At 35.9% G+C, this 16,476-nt stretch overlaps 1 protein-coding gene across 8 annotated transcripts in view; it reads right to left on the bottom strand.

The window, feature by feature from the left end:
* Nucleotides 1–240: 240 nt before the first annotated feature.
* Nucleotides 241–16,476, bottom strand: part of CACNA2D1 (calcium voltage-gated channel auxiliary subunit alpha2delta 1) — a gene marked incomplete at its 5' end in the record, with an annotated part of 394,641 nt that continues 378,405 nt past the window's right edge. For 5 of the 8 annotated variants that reach the window (XM_080363990.1, XM_080363991.1, XM_080363992.1 and 2 more), the window contains 5 exons: nucleotides 241–1,103; nucleotides 10,091–10,173; nucleotides 13,186–13,298; nucleotides 15,381–15,510; nucleotides 15,709–15,764. In XM_080363990.1, the coding sequence (XP_080220116.1) occupies nucleotides 987–1,103; nucleotides 10,091–10,173; nucleotides 13,186–13,298; nucleotides 15,381–15,510; nucleotides 15,709–15,764 (499 nt within the window). In that variant the 3' untranslated portion in view covers nucleotides 241–986. Of the gene's footprint in view, nucleotides 1,104–8,283; nucleotides 8,785–10,090; nucleotides 10,174–13,185; nucleotides 13,299–15,380; nucleotides 15,511–15,708; nucleotides 15,765–16,476 lie in introns of those variants that run through there. The other 3 variants (XM_080363987.1, XM_080363988.1, XM_080363989.1) reach the window with 1 other exon arrangement.

Here is a 16,476-nt window from a genome sequence, read left to right as displayed (position 1 = left end):
GACTATATTCTACCATCAAAGAAAACAAACTGAAAAACAATAACATAGCTTCATCATCATGCAAAATACCCTTGGAAACCAACGTTCAAATATCACAAAGACATTTTTTATTCACAAGCATTTTTGTTTGAGCCTTTGAAGGATTTGACTAGCTTTATGCATAACTGCATTGTGAAAAGGAGTTGAATATTACATTGAAAGTGACATTTTCTGACATAAGTTGACACCAAGTTTAAGATGAGAATCACTTTTCAGTTAAACTTTCAAGCACCTTTATATTTTTAAAAATATAAGTTTCCTTCCTTCCTTCCTTCCTTCCTTCTTTCCTTCCTTCCGTCCCTCCTGTTATTAACCGATCAAAACTTGACTGGCTACATAATTCATTTTGGAAGAATAAAGCACTCATCATAAAGCATTTCAATCATGCTGAGCTTCTGATGAAGACTAGTCAATATTTTCGTTTTACTCAACTAGTTTGGATAAAACTGATGTTGAAAGCCGCCATCATGGTATTAGTAATGTATATTGGAGAGTACTTTTTCTTTTTTCTTTTTCTTTTTTTTTTTTTTTTTTAAAATAACTGTTCATGTAAAAGAATATAAATCTTCAAGATATCCAAAGCTTCAAAGAAAAGAAAATCATATACATAAGCTATTGTCAGGGGAGCCCTTTTACATGAAGTCATCAAGATTACAACAACAAAAAAATGAAAAAAAGAAAAAGAATAATCTTAGTTTCCCCAGTGAAGCACATACAGAGTTCTGTTTGGGTGGCATAGATGATGCAGCACTCACACACGTTTAATGATCCGACACTCCAACATGCAGCCACTGTGGGTGCCTTTATGAGTCTTACAACAAGTGATAACCAGACACAAGCGCTGCTGTTCTGCCACTGTCTGAATAGCTGACCTTTTTTAAAACGAAACTGAGGCTATTGTTTTGGCCGGGTCTTGATTAAGTTACGCAGATTTTGGTTTAGCAAGGTCATAACTGGCAGTGTCTGCTGCCAGATAACAGCCAAAGCAGGACCAATTGAATTCCTACCATAGACCACAGTGATGGACTCAGACCAGAGACACCACCGCAGTCAGCCGAATCTTCCTGTTGACAAGAAAAGAAGAGATCATTTAACATGAATTACCATTCAGTTTCCTGAGAAGTAATCTACGTTTTGGTCTTCAGCATTTTGAACTATCCTTGAGGCAATCTTTTTGGTCTTATATATATTATCTTGCCTAAAAAAATACAGCAAAATAATTCCTGGATGCTTGTCTGATTTTTGGTACAAAGAGTGGCATTATTATATTAACTATAGACATAAGAGAATTCAATTTTAACAAGCTTACTGCAGTCAATTATGAACTAGACAGGATACTTACATAATTAAACAAGAAATCCTAATGAATATATTTGGGAGGCCCCAGCAAACCACACCTATATTCCTTAAAATTACATAAATTTAGAGACTTTGAATATCACTTTATTGCAAGGGAAGATGGCAGAACAGATAACATTTCAAGATAAGATAGCAAATACCAGAATATGTTCTTGTCCACTTCATCAACATAATCACACATTAAAATGAGTATGCTCTGCAGGTGAGGATATGATGAAAGAGAAGGAAAAGCCTTTCTCCATCTCTGATGGTGTATTCAAGTATGAGAACCAAGTTGTCCATTGGCTTTTTGTACATGTTTGATGCAGTCTGTAGAGAAGTCACCCTCCAAACTGAGGGCTCGCTCTGAGTTGCACTGCTCTGTCATGATTCAGTGGACCTACCTATCCATTACACCACACAGCACTCACACCTCTTTTTCCCATTCCTTTTTACCATTAATTGCTGTTATTTGGTCCCACTTGGACAATAATGCAAAATACCTTTCATATCTTGGACTTATTAATTAGTTCTATATTTGATACCCATTCTAGAGTGTGTAGCATCTTTACACCTCTTGTTTCTCAGGACTGATACAATCTATGCTTAGCTTTCTACAACTCCAGGGACATGATCCAGTCATCCCCTGCACTACTCTGTCCACTGAGTCTAAGATTCATATGTAGCTCTGAGTGCTCAAAATATTAGGTCTTCCATTTGTTTTCATTTTATCCTGTACCCAGAACATAAAAAGACACTTTCCATTTTCCAAGAGATGCCAGACCTCCAAGGACAAGTCAACTGTGAAGGAGGGAAGGAACTCAGGTGTATTGGGAACTGTGGAAACTTCTTGAACAGGAGGAAAATGTGCAGAGAAGGACCAACTGTGCCCTAACAGAAACAGAGCTTGGCTGCTGGCAGAGAAATTAACAAGGTTTTAGAACAGAAAGCAGAAGAAAGCCAATGAGCATGGAACAGCTCCTAGTTCAAACTGACATGCCACTGAGGCAGATGTAACTAATATTCTAAGTACCTCAGAAAAGGCTGGGGGTTGTTGGGGATAAAAAGTACTATCAGAATAAATAAGGGTCATTAAAACACCTCTAATTTACTGGGCTATCCTTAAGCAAAACTTTCAAGTAATTCTACACCAATGCTAGGAACATTAAATTAAGATGAGTGGATGAAGAGAGGTCATCTATGAACCATTCCAAAGTAATCACAGAATCACAGGATTGGAAGGGACCCCAAAAGATAATCTAGCCCAATCCCCCTGCCGGAGCAGGAACACCCAGATGAGGCTACACAGGAAGGTGTCCAGGTGGGTTTTAAATGTCTCCAGAGAAGGAGACTCCACAACCCCAGTGGGCAGCCTGTTCCAGTGTCTGTGACCCTCACTGAGAAGTAGTTTCTTCTCAAATTTAAGTGGAACCTCTTGTGTTCCAGTTTGAACCCATTATCCCTTGTCCGTTGGCTGTCACTGAGAAGAGCCTGGCTCCATCATCCCTTTATATATTTGTAAACGTTAATAAGGTCACCCCTCAGTCTCCTCTTCTCCAAGCTAAAGAGACCCAGCTCCCTCAGCCTTTCCTCATAAGGGAGATGCTCCACTCCCTTCATCATCTTGGTTGCCCTGCGCTGGACTCTCTCCAGCAGTTCCCTGTCCCTCTTGAACTGAGGGGCCCAGAACTGGACACAATACTCCAGGTGTGGTCTCACCAGGGCAGAGTAGAGGGGGAGGAGAACCTCTCTCGACCTACTAACCAGCCCCCTTCTATATACATATCAGAAAACTGGTGGAAGGAGAATAACCAGTAAACCAGTGTATTGTTAAGTAACCAACCTTGTTAAGAATGGTAGTGCAGGACATGCAGCAGAAGGCTAGTATGTAAAGAATAATACAAAGTGTAGGAGAATGAAAGTATTACAGGAAAAGGAAAGTGTGATGGAATCTTTGTGGGTAAGAAATTTCAGAGTCTAATAATAAAAATTTAATACTAACATTGCACTCCTTACCACCTGGTTAAAGTGACTATATCAATTATGAAATGTTATTTGAGATTAGAGAGGCCACATATAGACTGGATTGATGCCTTATCAAAAAGAGACGTAGAGATCATGTTTTTTGATGTGATAAATTACTGTCTTTTGTAACAAAGTATTTAAATCTTTAGTGCTACATGGGGGTCTCTTAAAAATTATTAGTAGAGAGCAAAAGAAAATCCAACTCAAACCAAACCAACAACCTCAAGAAACCTAAAACCCCAAAGAACCACCCCTGCATGAATCAGTTGGGAAATTGAGCACACTGCCTTAGGGAAAAGGGCAGTATTTAAGAAATCAAGTTTACTCAAAAGGGCAAGAACATGAAAGCACATAAAAATTGCAGATTAGATATAAACAGGAAATTAGGAGGGATGATAAAGATTTTTTTTTTTATTATCTCCCTTCAAAATATACTAAAAACGATAGTAGAAAGCTTTGAATAAATCAAAAACACAAAGATAAATATGGAGTTGGGGTGACTGTTTGATAACAGAGTCATAAAGAGGGAACTTGGTGATTACAGGGCAGAGCAGAGTACTTTGGTTAGTTCTTGTGTCCCTTTTGAGGGGTTAAGTCTTTAATGAGATTGCCACCACACAATGCATTCTTTAAAGTAGAGATGTCAGAGCAACCAGATCAGTTTGGAATAAACATACGGAAAATCTGATAAAGCAGACAAATTAGACTCAGTGAGTCAACAGGAATGATAGTATTCACCAACAGTATCTTTAAGAAACTTGGGTGTAAATAAAACCCCAAAAACCCACGTATCCAAGTTCTTTAGAAAGCAAAGAAGAAAAAAAAAAATCATTCTGTCTTAAGGCAAATAGCTGATGTTACCTGTTGCTCTTTGTCAATACTGTCTATTTCCAGACACGTATTTGCCACCTGGTAACTTTATAATTTAGTTCTATAATTTTAGCTAAGGTCAAAATTCCCAGGGTTTCCGATCAACAAGTAAAGTCATCAGTGAACTCTGCTGCACCACATTTGGAGTAGGATGCTAAGATTTGGAAACGCACTGAACTTTCTGCTTTATTTAGTTTGGCTCTGTCACTTTTTGCATCTGCATTGTGTCTTGTCATGGAGTTTTATTTCTATTCAAAGTACCTAAAAATAACCCTGTTGCTTCTTCCTCACAGTGAGTACTATCAGAAACAGAATTATGAGTAAAGGTTTAATCTCACATGAATTCAATGAACAGTATTCAGTGTTACCTCTTGGTATTTAAGATACTTATCACTGAAATTATTTAGAAGAGTTATCTTTGAATAAATACTTTAAAGTAAACACAGGGTTTTAAATTTTCTGACAAAGGGGAGACATCTGGAGAATAAGTGAGAAGTAAATTGAAGGTCTTGATTGTGCATAATAAGAAGGTGAAAACGTCATTACCGAGAAAATAGCAGCCAGTATGGATACAGAGTAGATGGACTGCTACATACAGAATTGTACAGTATTCAGCTTTCATGTTGACTCTGAATTAGAACAAATATTGGCTAAATTATGTTGAGGAATTAATCCTACCATTATATGGACTTGAAAAAAAAAAAAATCTGTTGCCCATTTCTATTTGCTTTTTGAGTTTCTTTTTTTAACTTAATCACGATTTGCAGACACTGCTTTCCCATCCAACAGTTACACTATGTAATATTCCTATTGGAGTCAAAATAAGTATTTTAATACCTTTTGCTCTCTAAGACTACACAGAGCAGTTTTTAAAGAATTCACAACTTCATCACAATGGAGAATATCTTGGAAGCCTCACACAGAAGAGGCACCTTCTTACTATGAATGACATAGTTAAAGTGCACTAGGCAAAAGTATACAAGGTTTATGCACATATTTTGAGGCTGGTGAGAACTTAACCTCATATTGATCAAAGTCACATTGAATTTCTGAGGTTTGTAGACCAATTTACAGTGGTAAACCAACAGTTCTGCCAAGAACAATTTCTAAATATTCTCTCTGGCATCAGTTATTCTTCTGTGTCCTAAGCCAAGATAAAAATAGCAGTAGTAAGGAAGGTAGAGTAAATGCTATTTAAATTACTTTTTCCTTCCCAACATTGCACATTATAATTTTCTTGTATGCTTTAAGTGTTATGAAAATTACAAAAAAATGTAAAAAAAAAAAAGGGAAGGAGAAAGTCTGATTACATGCTGATTTACATAAATTCATGAAAACAACAGTTTTATGGCAATGAGTAGTATTCCACTATTAATTTGGAACCAGATGGAGCAAAACACCAGTTTTGAATGATCTTCAAATGTCTTTCATGAAAACACTTCCCCTATTTAATAAAACTTATCACCTATTTCCTCAAAATGTTATTTCTAAGATTTCTTGTAAAATTTCTTATAGCAAATTACATAGCTTCATATTATCTTATCTTCACCTTATCTTTACCTCTGCCGGGGCAATTAGACACTGAACTATTTTTTAAGCAGTTTCCCTGAAATTTTCCAGCTCATTACACTAGTCACTACTACATTAGTCACACAGAAAACTTCAATAACCAACTGAGCAATTGTGGATGCCCTATCTTTGTTTTCTTCAAAATAATATTATGCATATCATTTTTCATCGAAGAGAGAAAGAATTGGAAAACAAATTGAAAAAAAAAATCTCATTTATCTAGTTTCATTTCATCAGAAGTGTATCAGAAATTTCTTGCATTAATAAGTCAAATGTCAAATCTTCTTGCATGCTTGAGGTAGAGAAGTGTCAAATATAACTGTCATCTTCTTCAAGTCATGCCTTACACTGATAACTCTAGAGAGGGTTATTTTACATCATTATACACTGTGAAAATTATTCTGTACTTAGAGAATGGAAATAATTGCTTTCATAAAACTATATATTCATTGTTAAATATGAAATCCACATATTTAATGCTATACATCAGAATTTCCTTGGAGGCAGTGCCAGTCCAGAATTTTAAAGACACACGTGGAAATATAAATACATATACATACATATACAGGTCTAAGTCTATATACATACTTGTTTGTCTTTTAGTACACTGTAACTATTTAATGTACTAAAACTTTGTCTTGAAAACTTAATAATTTCTCAGAACTCGTGCTATAGCGATGAGAAGGAGGATAAAACAACAACATCTGTCAAAGAGTTTCTGATCTGTCCTCTGGTATTAACCGTTTACCTCAAAATTAAACTTTTATAAGCATATATTTTAAATGTTTCATATTGCATGGAGAACAACTTTGTTGCTACTCAAGAGTCATTCCAAGTTCCAATGCCTGGTCTTTCATAAATTCTGTGTTACCCTCCTTTATCTGGACTACTACATAGGGCTGTCAAAGCTGTCCAGCTAACACACATATAGATCAGGGATATGGTCGATCCCATCATGATGTATAGAGCTGTCTGGGCTGCTCATCATCCTCAAAGCTCCCCTTGACTTCCTTGGGAGCTGATAGAAACAAGACATTGCCAGAAGAGACTAAAAACTTGTAGAGTTCACTTTATCTTCAGGCTTGGCATACAAAACCAGTGTGCACATACAAAGTAAGAGCAACCTGTTCAAGCAGGTGATAAAGACTATTCTGTTACCCTTGATAAGGAAAAAAAAAAAAGCTACTGTTATTGAACCTGATATCAGCTGGTTTATATCTGTGTTGGCTTCAGTGATTTTAATAAAACTACACAGATTAATGACCAGTGAGAACCCATTTCCAAAATCACAGAGTTATTAAAAACAGGGTGGATGAATAAAATTACCTTTTTAACTTTCTGCTGCCAAAAGTCTATCAGCTAACATTGGATTTCTGGGCTTTCCCAGTACTTTGGCTTGCTTTCTTGCACAGAAAAACCATTTTGGACACAGAGAATTTAGCTCAAGGTGAGTTTCTGCTACTTTACATACATTGGACAGTAGCTTTTTAATTAAAGTAAGGTTACTTGGAGAGCAAATTGCATGAGTAAGAACATGAGATGCTAATCTAGATTTTAATGTGAAATACCATTGGCTTAGGGGAAGGGACTTTCACCCTTCCTTACAACATTCAGCCATGGCTGGGCAAGTTCCTAGGTTGGCTAGAAATTAGATCATTAAAATACAGAATAAAAAACTTTGAAATTACTTAAATACAGCTGTTAAACAGAACTTCAAGACTTTTTTCACTAATGCTTGAGTGATATTAATTGAACCTTCCTCCAAGTACAAAGACAATATAAATTATTGAGAAAATGAGTGTTCTAAACTGTTACAATTTTCAACATTTTACTATGCTAACTCTGAAAAATTACCTCTAAATTTCTGTTTCTACCTCTCAATTGGCTTTACTTTGATAGATATGTTAGTATCTCCCTCTAGTGGTTTTCTGAGCACTAATATTGATCAGAAATCCCTCCAGTGCACAAAGTCATGAATTTTATTTTCATTAGACCAGTAGTTTTCTTGTGTACATGTCACTAGCACAGCAGTGCACACTCTCACACCATTAAATGCAACACAGTCTAAATTGGCAAGGCTTTTGGTAGGAACCCCAGAGCCTGCATTAGGTCAGCATGCAGGACTTTCTGTATCCGTGTATTTCATTAGAAGGAAAAAATAAATAAATTCTTCTGATGTAATTAAGAATATGTTTAAGTTGGAAAAAAATAAAGAAATAAAAACATTATTTTACTCAATTCATAGTTTAACCAAACTGATACACACTATTACCTTCCGTCATTTACATTTACATTACTTTGAATGCAGTGATCCTGATTCCTCTCAATCGCAACATTCCTATTACCCTTACACAAAGCACTCATCTCTGCTATCCTTAAGTACAGCTTCATTTTCACAGATATTATAGTTATCTTCTAATTACTTTGTATCTTTGTTTGGTTTTGGGCAGAAAACTTTCTTCTTCTGTTTCATTTTAACAGGGACAGGGGAAAAATGTTTTGAAGGGAATGACACTCACTCCATCGGTTCACGTGCAATCTCAAAGAGCCGACCCAATAAACCCAACAGGTTCCTGTGTCTTTGTATTTGCTCTGGGAGAAGTCTTTGTGTTCTGTAATTCTGATTTATAAGGTTCTAGACAGGTTGTTTTGTGGTTTGTTTTTTTGTTTGTTTGTTTGTTTGTTTTTTTCATATTTAATTTCCCATAATATTGCAATAATAGTTTGCTCCAGATTGTTACTTTTGGGACTCATTTCATTCTGTTTTCTTTTGTATGTTTAGTAAGTAAAAAAAAAAAAGTCTGCTAATTTTTTACGCCAAGAACAAAACAAAAAATTAGAGAAAGTAACTGACCATCCACACCACATGAAAACTTGCAGAAAAATGAAGATAGGAGCGGACATCATGGCAGAGGCACGACTCGTGGTGCATATAGGCTGATCCTATTAATAACGGGCAAAGTAGCAAGTAGAGGAAAGGAAAGAAAACACAGAAAAAAAGACATACAAGATGAGATATCATGCAGATTGCTGGCAGTTAGCAGAGTTAATGTGAAAGCATCCACCCAAGAGCAAGAGATTCACAGCAAATTTTGCAAATAAACTTAACCAAAACAATCCACTGTTACAAAACACATGAGTTACACACTGACTGGCACATCAAGCTAGTGAGCAAGAGTTGTACTTTCACACACAATTCTATCAGGAGGACTTGGAATATCTACAATGGCCAAACAGCTGTTGGATGGCTTTGCAGTTTGTTTAACTTTTACTGGCCAGTAAGAAGACTTACGTTCTAAAAGAAAATTTGGTTACTGGGAATATGCACTGAATACCAATTGTCTGGACTTTAACACTACAACTCTCAATAAAAGAAAAGCAAAGAATATGCTGGAACAAAACTTGGAATACAGCAGTTATAGCCAACAAATGCACTAGTTTTGCACAATCTTTCCTTTCCAGAAGTGGAATGAGGCATCACAAATGTATTTTTAAAATATTTATTTAAAATATTTATTTTATATATTGGCAGGTACTTCCCTGTTCAGTACTTTTCATCTTGAAATTTATTCTGAAGAATTTGAATTCAACATATTCTCTTTCACACGGTATTTTGGAAAGTAAGACAGAGCATGTATTCAAAATAATTTATATATGTGGCACAGTTATAAGATTTCCTCCTTCAAAACTGTAAGGTACACAATAGAAGGAGTACTAAAGAGCATGGTTTTGTTGATTTCAGTAAAGAAATGCACTTTTGTGACTGTTAAAATTTTGACTTAAGGTCAATATATATTTGCAGAATTTCTAAGAGGAACAACACCCTAAACCCAATATAATATTTTTAATCATTTAACAACACCTTAAGGAATATTTAAAAACACTAATCTAAAAATACCACTAAGACAGGAATCTAATCTATCTGTGAAAGCCACAGAATAGCTAAATTTCGCAGCACCGTACAGAGATCATCAGTTTTATTCTCGTAATTTTTTTGTTGTTTTAGTTCGAATCATGTGTGAAAGTGCAATGGTTATAGGAAAGGCAGATAAGAAAGCAGCTGTTAATTTTAGGCTAATCATGGGATACTTGAAATAGAGTGGCTGTGGTCTAGAATGAACAGTATGTTTAGTGAAAGGTAGGTTACCAGGCACCACGGTACATTTAAACATAGTTTTCACTGCTTTTCTAAAATAGCTCTACATTTGTTTTTAAAGAGCATCCTAAAGTTTTACATGTTCAATTTTACCTGTTTGGCTTCATCAAAACAGACATCAGGACCTTTTCTGTATCTAGGTTGTTTGACCATTTCACAAGGGTTCGGCCCTTCATCTGTTTCTCTGGTTAAGGAGCACAAATGTTTTCCATGCGTTGTACATTAGCAGGATTAACATTCTGTTTTTGCTTTCATGGCAGAAGAGAAGTTTTATGCTAATTCAGATAGTACTGAAATAAACATCAATAGTCACAGTTCCTTGTTTAAATTAAACCAAACCAAACCAAACCAGCCCTTCAGACAAAGCAAAATAAAATTCCACACACACACACCTTTTATTTTCTACATTGCTTTAAGCAAGAAAATAAGCATCCTGCATGAATTTTAGAACCAGTACTTCCAGAACAGTAAATAAAATAAAAATAGAAGCTGAAGGGTTTTTTTTTTAGATTTTCTGTATTGCTTTTATTACCATTGCATAAATATTAAAGAAAATAATTTATACAGTGGTAAGCTTTCAAGAGTGCTGATTGGTTACAAGATACGTTACCATTGAATTATTCTGCTAAAATGAAGATATACAGTAAAAGTGAGGAAATCTGGTTGGAAAAGTAATGCTATATATAGGCTGAAGTGAAGGCCTATAAAAACTACTGGTTTTATTATGTGTACACCTCTGTTATCCCAGTTATCATACACAAGATCAACCCAGTGTAGACTTTGATAATACATGACAGAAAACCTAATTCCATCCCATTTGCATGTCAGTGATGGAGACAGATAAAATGCTGCCAAAACTAAGAGCGGAACAGAAATGGGAGCAGTGACGTGCTATTAATTAGCTAACTGCAAATGTGAGGTAGTGCTTTAGCTTCTGTCTCTGGAATCTGTACTTACTGATATTTGAGTGTAAATAGTATACTTCCCATTTGCCAGAGGCTGACAAAGGACACAAGTCATCATGACATACTTGAAAATGGTAAACTGCAAAACCATCTTCTGTTGAAACTTGCTTATACTATCAATCAGTACATTAAGCTTTTTTTATTCCATTGTTGGTAGTACACACACTAAAGCTAAGCTACAGTGTTTTAAAAGACTGAGCACCAAAACTTATCTTAGTAGGTCTAACTGCTGCTTGAAGCAATCCTACTCATGCACTACTGTGGAAAACTACAGCAGCTTCATTGCAATGAGCCGAGATGCCCAACAGAAGAAAAGGCAAAAGGATGAGGAATTTCGTTCTGAAGATCTACATCTGTCTTCATTCAGATGTTATCAAATTCACCTCCCCTTTCCTCTGCTGGGGCCCAGCTGAAAGGGAATCTGAAACTTAGAAATATTCTAAAAGACCATGTGCACAAGCAAAGCTGTACCAGCCAGAAGGAAGCAGAGTCTAATAATAACCATCTGAATAGCACCCAAAGGTCATTCTGCTTGCTCGTGTGATGTTACGCTACATCTGCATTTCACAATGTACCTTAGTTATAGAAAAGAGAGAATAGCTTAGTACTGCATAGCTGGAACAAAAATAAAATAGTTCATTTAGTCAATATAAGCCCACCCAGCTGTTCTGGCTGCCACTTGAGTTTGGTTACTGCTTTCTAGAAGGTCTGAGTCCCATAGGGAAATGCAAGTCAGGTGCCCATTTCCCATCAAATGTGCTTCATTTTCTATAGCAAATGCTGTCCATAAATTCAGACAGTGGCAACAGTTAATCAAACTGTCATGGACTGGAGCCCATTAGAATATTAAGCTGTGTTTACATAGTTCTGTGATGATATGGATATTGCTTCCACCCCAATGCAACTTCCTTTTCAGCCCAAGCGTAGACGGAATTCCAGTTTTATTAGTGTGGCAATGAACGCATTGCTTGTGCCAAAGAAACATAGTCATCTCTACAACCATCTGCTTTTTTTTCAGGAATGGGAGAGGCTGTTTCAACTAACCTCCTGACATGGACAAAAGTATTACTAATTGTTTTCCATATTCCATCATAATAATCCAAATTAGGACTTGTTTCACCATCTCTGGAAAACCACCCTCAAGCATGTAGAGCAGAGAAAAATTGAGGTGAATTTATCCTGGCCTAGAATATGTGTATGTTTGATTTATTGTATTTCCACCGCCTTTACCTACATGTATCTACTGGAGTGAACAGGCTAGGGGCACAGAGATTGGCATTAAGGTGATTTAAATGAGAACAAACTTCCACATTCTTTCAATTTTACTGCATGTGTTGCAAGGACTCTGCTTAGCATGCATGTCACCTATGCCTCCAGCCAGCTCTCAAGAGATTCTAGGGCAGCAGCTGGATAAACCCAGTATTTGTTGACTGAAGTAGTTTCCACAAGGAGTAAGCAGTTCTCATTGGCACTTAGCACATGCTAAAGTGCCTCAATCACCTTGACTCAGCGTTGTGGGCATCAGAGCAGGACCCTAATGTTTCATGGTCAAACACTATTTATCTTAGTGTTGCCATCTTTTGTTATTTCTCTAGGCAGACATACCCTTGCCTTTTCCAATGGCTAAACAATGCCAGGTCTTCTCAGGCTCCCCTTGCATGTCCTGAGCTCCAGATGCCAACTGCCCTGGTGACCCTTTGCTATGCATGTCACTCCAGATGTGGTCTCATCAGTGCTGAAAAGATGAGGTGGATTAGTTCTCCCAACCTGCTGACTACACTCTTGCTAACATAGGTCAGGACATGACTGGCTTTCTTTGTGGTAAGGTACATGCCAACTGATGGTGAACTTCTTGTCCATCATGATCATCAAGTCCTTTTCTTCAAAGCTGTTTCTAGTCACTCAGCCTCCAGTCTGTCCAGCTGTGTGTCATTATTCTGCCCTGGATCCAAGACTTTGTGTCTGCCTTTTGGAAACTTCATTAAGTTCCCGAGAGTCCATTTTTGTTTGGGTCTTCACAAATAACAGCTTTGCTCTCTACCTCAGCAGCTGTTGCCTCAGATGATTTGTGATATCATCCACAAATATCTGCTGCTTCAAGTACTCCAGTGGCAACCATGTTACTAATATGCAAATAAACAGACCATTTTTCCTCGATGTATTCCAGTATATCATAGCCAAAAATCAATCCACACTACTAAATAACATGATTTCAAAGGATACCCGGCTTCTCCGCTTGCATCAGTGGCTTTGGGTCACACGAGCGGCACAGTAGTTGGCTGTCACTTATAATGAATACTAGATTCGTGTTTGAAATTTTCTCTGCATGATAAAGTCTAGAAAAAAAGCCAAGAAAAACCTATGTTTAAATGAGACAAAGAAATCTGTATTTGAGAAGGACACACAGTATTGGAATAAAAGTTATTCAACATTCCAGATTCAGTCTGCCTGCTACTGTTTATCTTTTCCATTAATAAACAGCAAGAAACATTTATAACTAATTTTGTAATCTTTTCAGCATTTCCATGGTTCCCCCTTTGAACTAGACTTGTTAGTGGAAAAATGGAAAAGAACACAAAATGACTTTAATTGAGTTAATAGCTAGCTCTGTGCCACTATAACAGTAGGTCTACTGAGAAATAAAATCAGTTCAGCATCAATTCCTCTCCTAACAACACTCAGAAAACCCTCATTCACAAAAACAAACAAACAAAAACCCAACACATAAACCTGTCTGTCAGAAGGAAGAGAAAGGGGTTTAGGGTATGTGTGCTGTGCATTTGATATGTAACAAATACATATGTTTCTATGTACATACAATTATATAAAAGACCTTTAAACTAGTAGGGTCATTTTCTATTTATAAATAATTGAATATGCAACAATATATCTTTAAGCTATAGATACTACACTTCATGCCTTAGATCCTAAAGGTAAGGATATTACAGGATTTTTCAAGCATAATTTTCATGTACAATTTAAATGTACTGGAAAGGCAGACAGATCTTAAAAAAAAAAAACAAAAAAAAAACGAGGAAAAAATCTTAATATTTCTTATTCATTAATAAAATATATTTTGCTTGTTAAAGAGAGGTAAATTCAGGACAATCTAACAGGTTTATTGCTTGTAGTGGATTCCAAATACATTCTCATACACATATAAAATAACAAGCAAGTCTTTCCATATAAGTGGTTACCATTGTATGTAAGTAGAGTTATATTACTTAGGTGTGAATTGATTTGATTATTTCTGAAATTTCATAGATGGCAAAATACCTGTTAATTAAATAACTGGTGTTGTGATTACGTATCTGGTTTTAACCAGCTTAGGTTGTCGTTTCATACTCATTCCCACACAATAGCACTATTTTTGCAATACTAGCAAAAGAATTTCTGTAGTCTTTCAGAAAACTGACCTAAAGAACTCTTCCAAATATTCTCCAGAATGAAAAACCAAAGCAAAAGAGCCCCACCCAAAACAAGCAAACAAAGAAACGACAACAACAAAAATCAAAACAAACAACCCCAACAAACAAACAAACAAAACCCCCAACTCAACCAACCAAACAAAAAACAACAGCTGAATGAGTTCTCTGCACAAACACATCACAGGAACCTGGAGGAGGAAGGTTGGAAGTGGGGAACCGTGGCTGGGTGGTTTGGCTATATTCACCATTTTCCAATGTCCCCTATTTTTCTTTCCTGACTTGAAATACTGTCTTCAAGGAGTTTTAATCTGACTGTTAATCTTAATTTCTAAGACATTTTCAGAAACTCCTAATGCATGTAAACTTTCAGCCCAGCAGGCTTTTGTATGAAACACAGAATTAGGTCCAAATTACTTTGATTCTGAAGTATCTAATTTTTTTAATATAGCATTAAATATAATCTTGAATAGACACATAGACCTGGAAGACCAGTTCTTTTACGGACAAAGCAAAACAGCATGGTTTGCTTAATCTGACCTATAGCTCTTACATCATGAGCAGTATTGACTAGGAGGTAAATTTGATCAGTTGCATAATCTTACTGACCATCAGAAGTTCCAGTACATAACCAGATTAAAGAAAATAATCTCCTTCTGAATATTGCAGAACATCTTTAAGTTTATGCAATAAATTAAAAGAAAACAAATTGTAACAGAGATAGAAACACAATTTTCATGGAGCATATACAGACTATAAACCAAAAATTTGTCTAAAATATTTCTACCGTTATTTAATTTTTAAATTAAAATCAATTTAAAAATATAAAAGGAATGCATTTTATCATTTTACTGTCTATATACTTCTCTGTTTTCCTTATGTAAGTTTAGTGCAATTAATCAAAAATACATTTTTGTTCTAATAATAGTGCAATCATAGTTTGCAAGATAAACACATACCTAAAAATTATTATTTATATTGAAGAAAATTTACCTGGAGCAGTTTATACAGTCTACAATCCCACCAAAAGATTTATCATCATTTTCAAAGAAATACTGAGTTTGCTCAGTGATACAGCTTGTTTTCGGCAGGGCAGCACCAAAATCATCGTCTTCCATATCAGCTGATATAAAGAAAAAAAAACCAACACAACCATAAATAAATAAACAGATAGATAGATAGGTAGGTAGGTAGGTAGATAGATAGATAGATGACATTTTTAAGTCACAGATGCAATTGGGAGATCCAAATATGGCCCCCAGCTGAGATTCTCACCTTCTATTTCACTCAAAGGTCACTCTTTAACATTCTCTTGACTTACCTGCCTCAAGAAAACGTGGAAAAGTGAAGCTCAAAAACAGCTGTTGTAAGATAGACCTGAACACAGAAAGAAAATACACATTTGTTAAAGCCTTTTTGCCATCTTTTATTTAATGGAGCCTTAAAAACTACTTGAGTAATTAACAGAATCATCACGACTTATTATGCTTTTGTCAGTTATTAAATCTGTGTTGCTTTAAACCTTACAGGTTGACTGTGGTTTTCTTTCCACATTTTCTCCCAGGTTTTCTTTCACACTTGCTACCATTTGTGCCCACAACTTATATCATGCCTTCCACGTCCTCCTTTTATATCTCTGTGGGTGGCAAACAAGGCATCTTGGCATTCCTCTCGCACTTAAAGCAACCAGAACTCCTTTTGAACACACTCGGGAAAAATGCTCCTGAATTAGATATTTTACACTGATTAAGGCTCATTAAATTACTAAGGACGTGAACACTGGAATATTACAAGTATATTATAAAAATATTATTGTAATGTTGAATTTTAAAATCATCTCTGTTTCTCCTCTTGAGGTATGGGATATATTTTCCCCCTAGATGCTGCCAAAACACTTAGGATTAAAGAGCTCCATTTATTTCAAAGTATTTTTCTTCCTTCATGATTTTTTTTTTATTTTCTATTTTATTTACTTGAAGTAAATACTAGCTTGCCACATACATAGCCTCCTTCTCCTCTACCAACCTGTCAAAACAGAAATCTCAACAGTTTGGTTCCTTGACTCCCTGCTTCTGCTTAAACTTTCATA

The sequence above is a fragment of the Nesoenas mayeri genome (assembly GCF_963082525.1).
Source record: "Nesoenas mayeri genome assembly, chromosome: 1".
In the NCBI taxonomy this organism is placed as follows: Eukaryota; Metazoa; Chordata; class Aves; order Columbiformes; family Columbidae; genus Nesoenas; species Nesoenas mayeri.
Note: the sequence above shows the minus strand (reverse complement) of the source record. Positions and strands in the feature narration are given on the sequence as shown.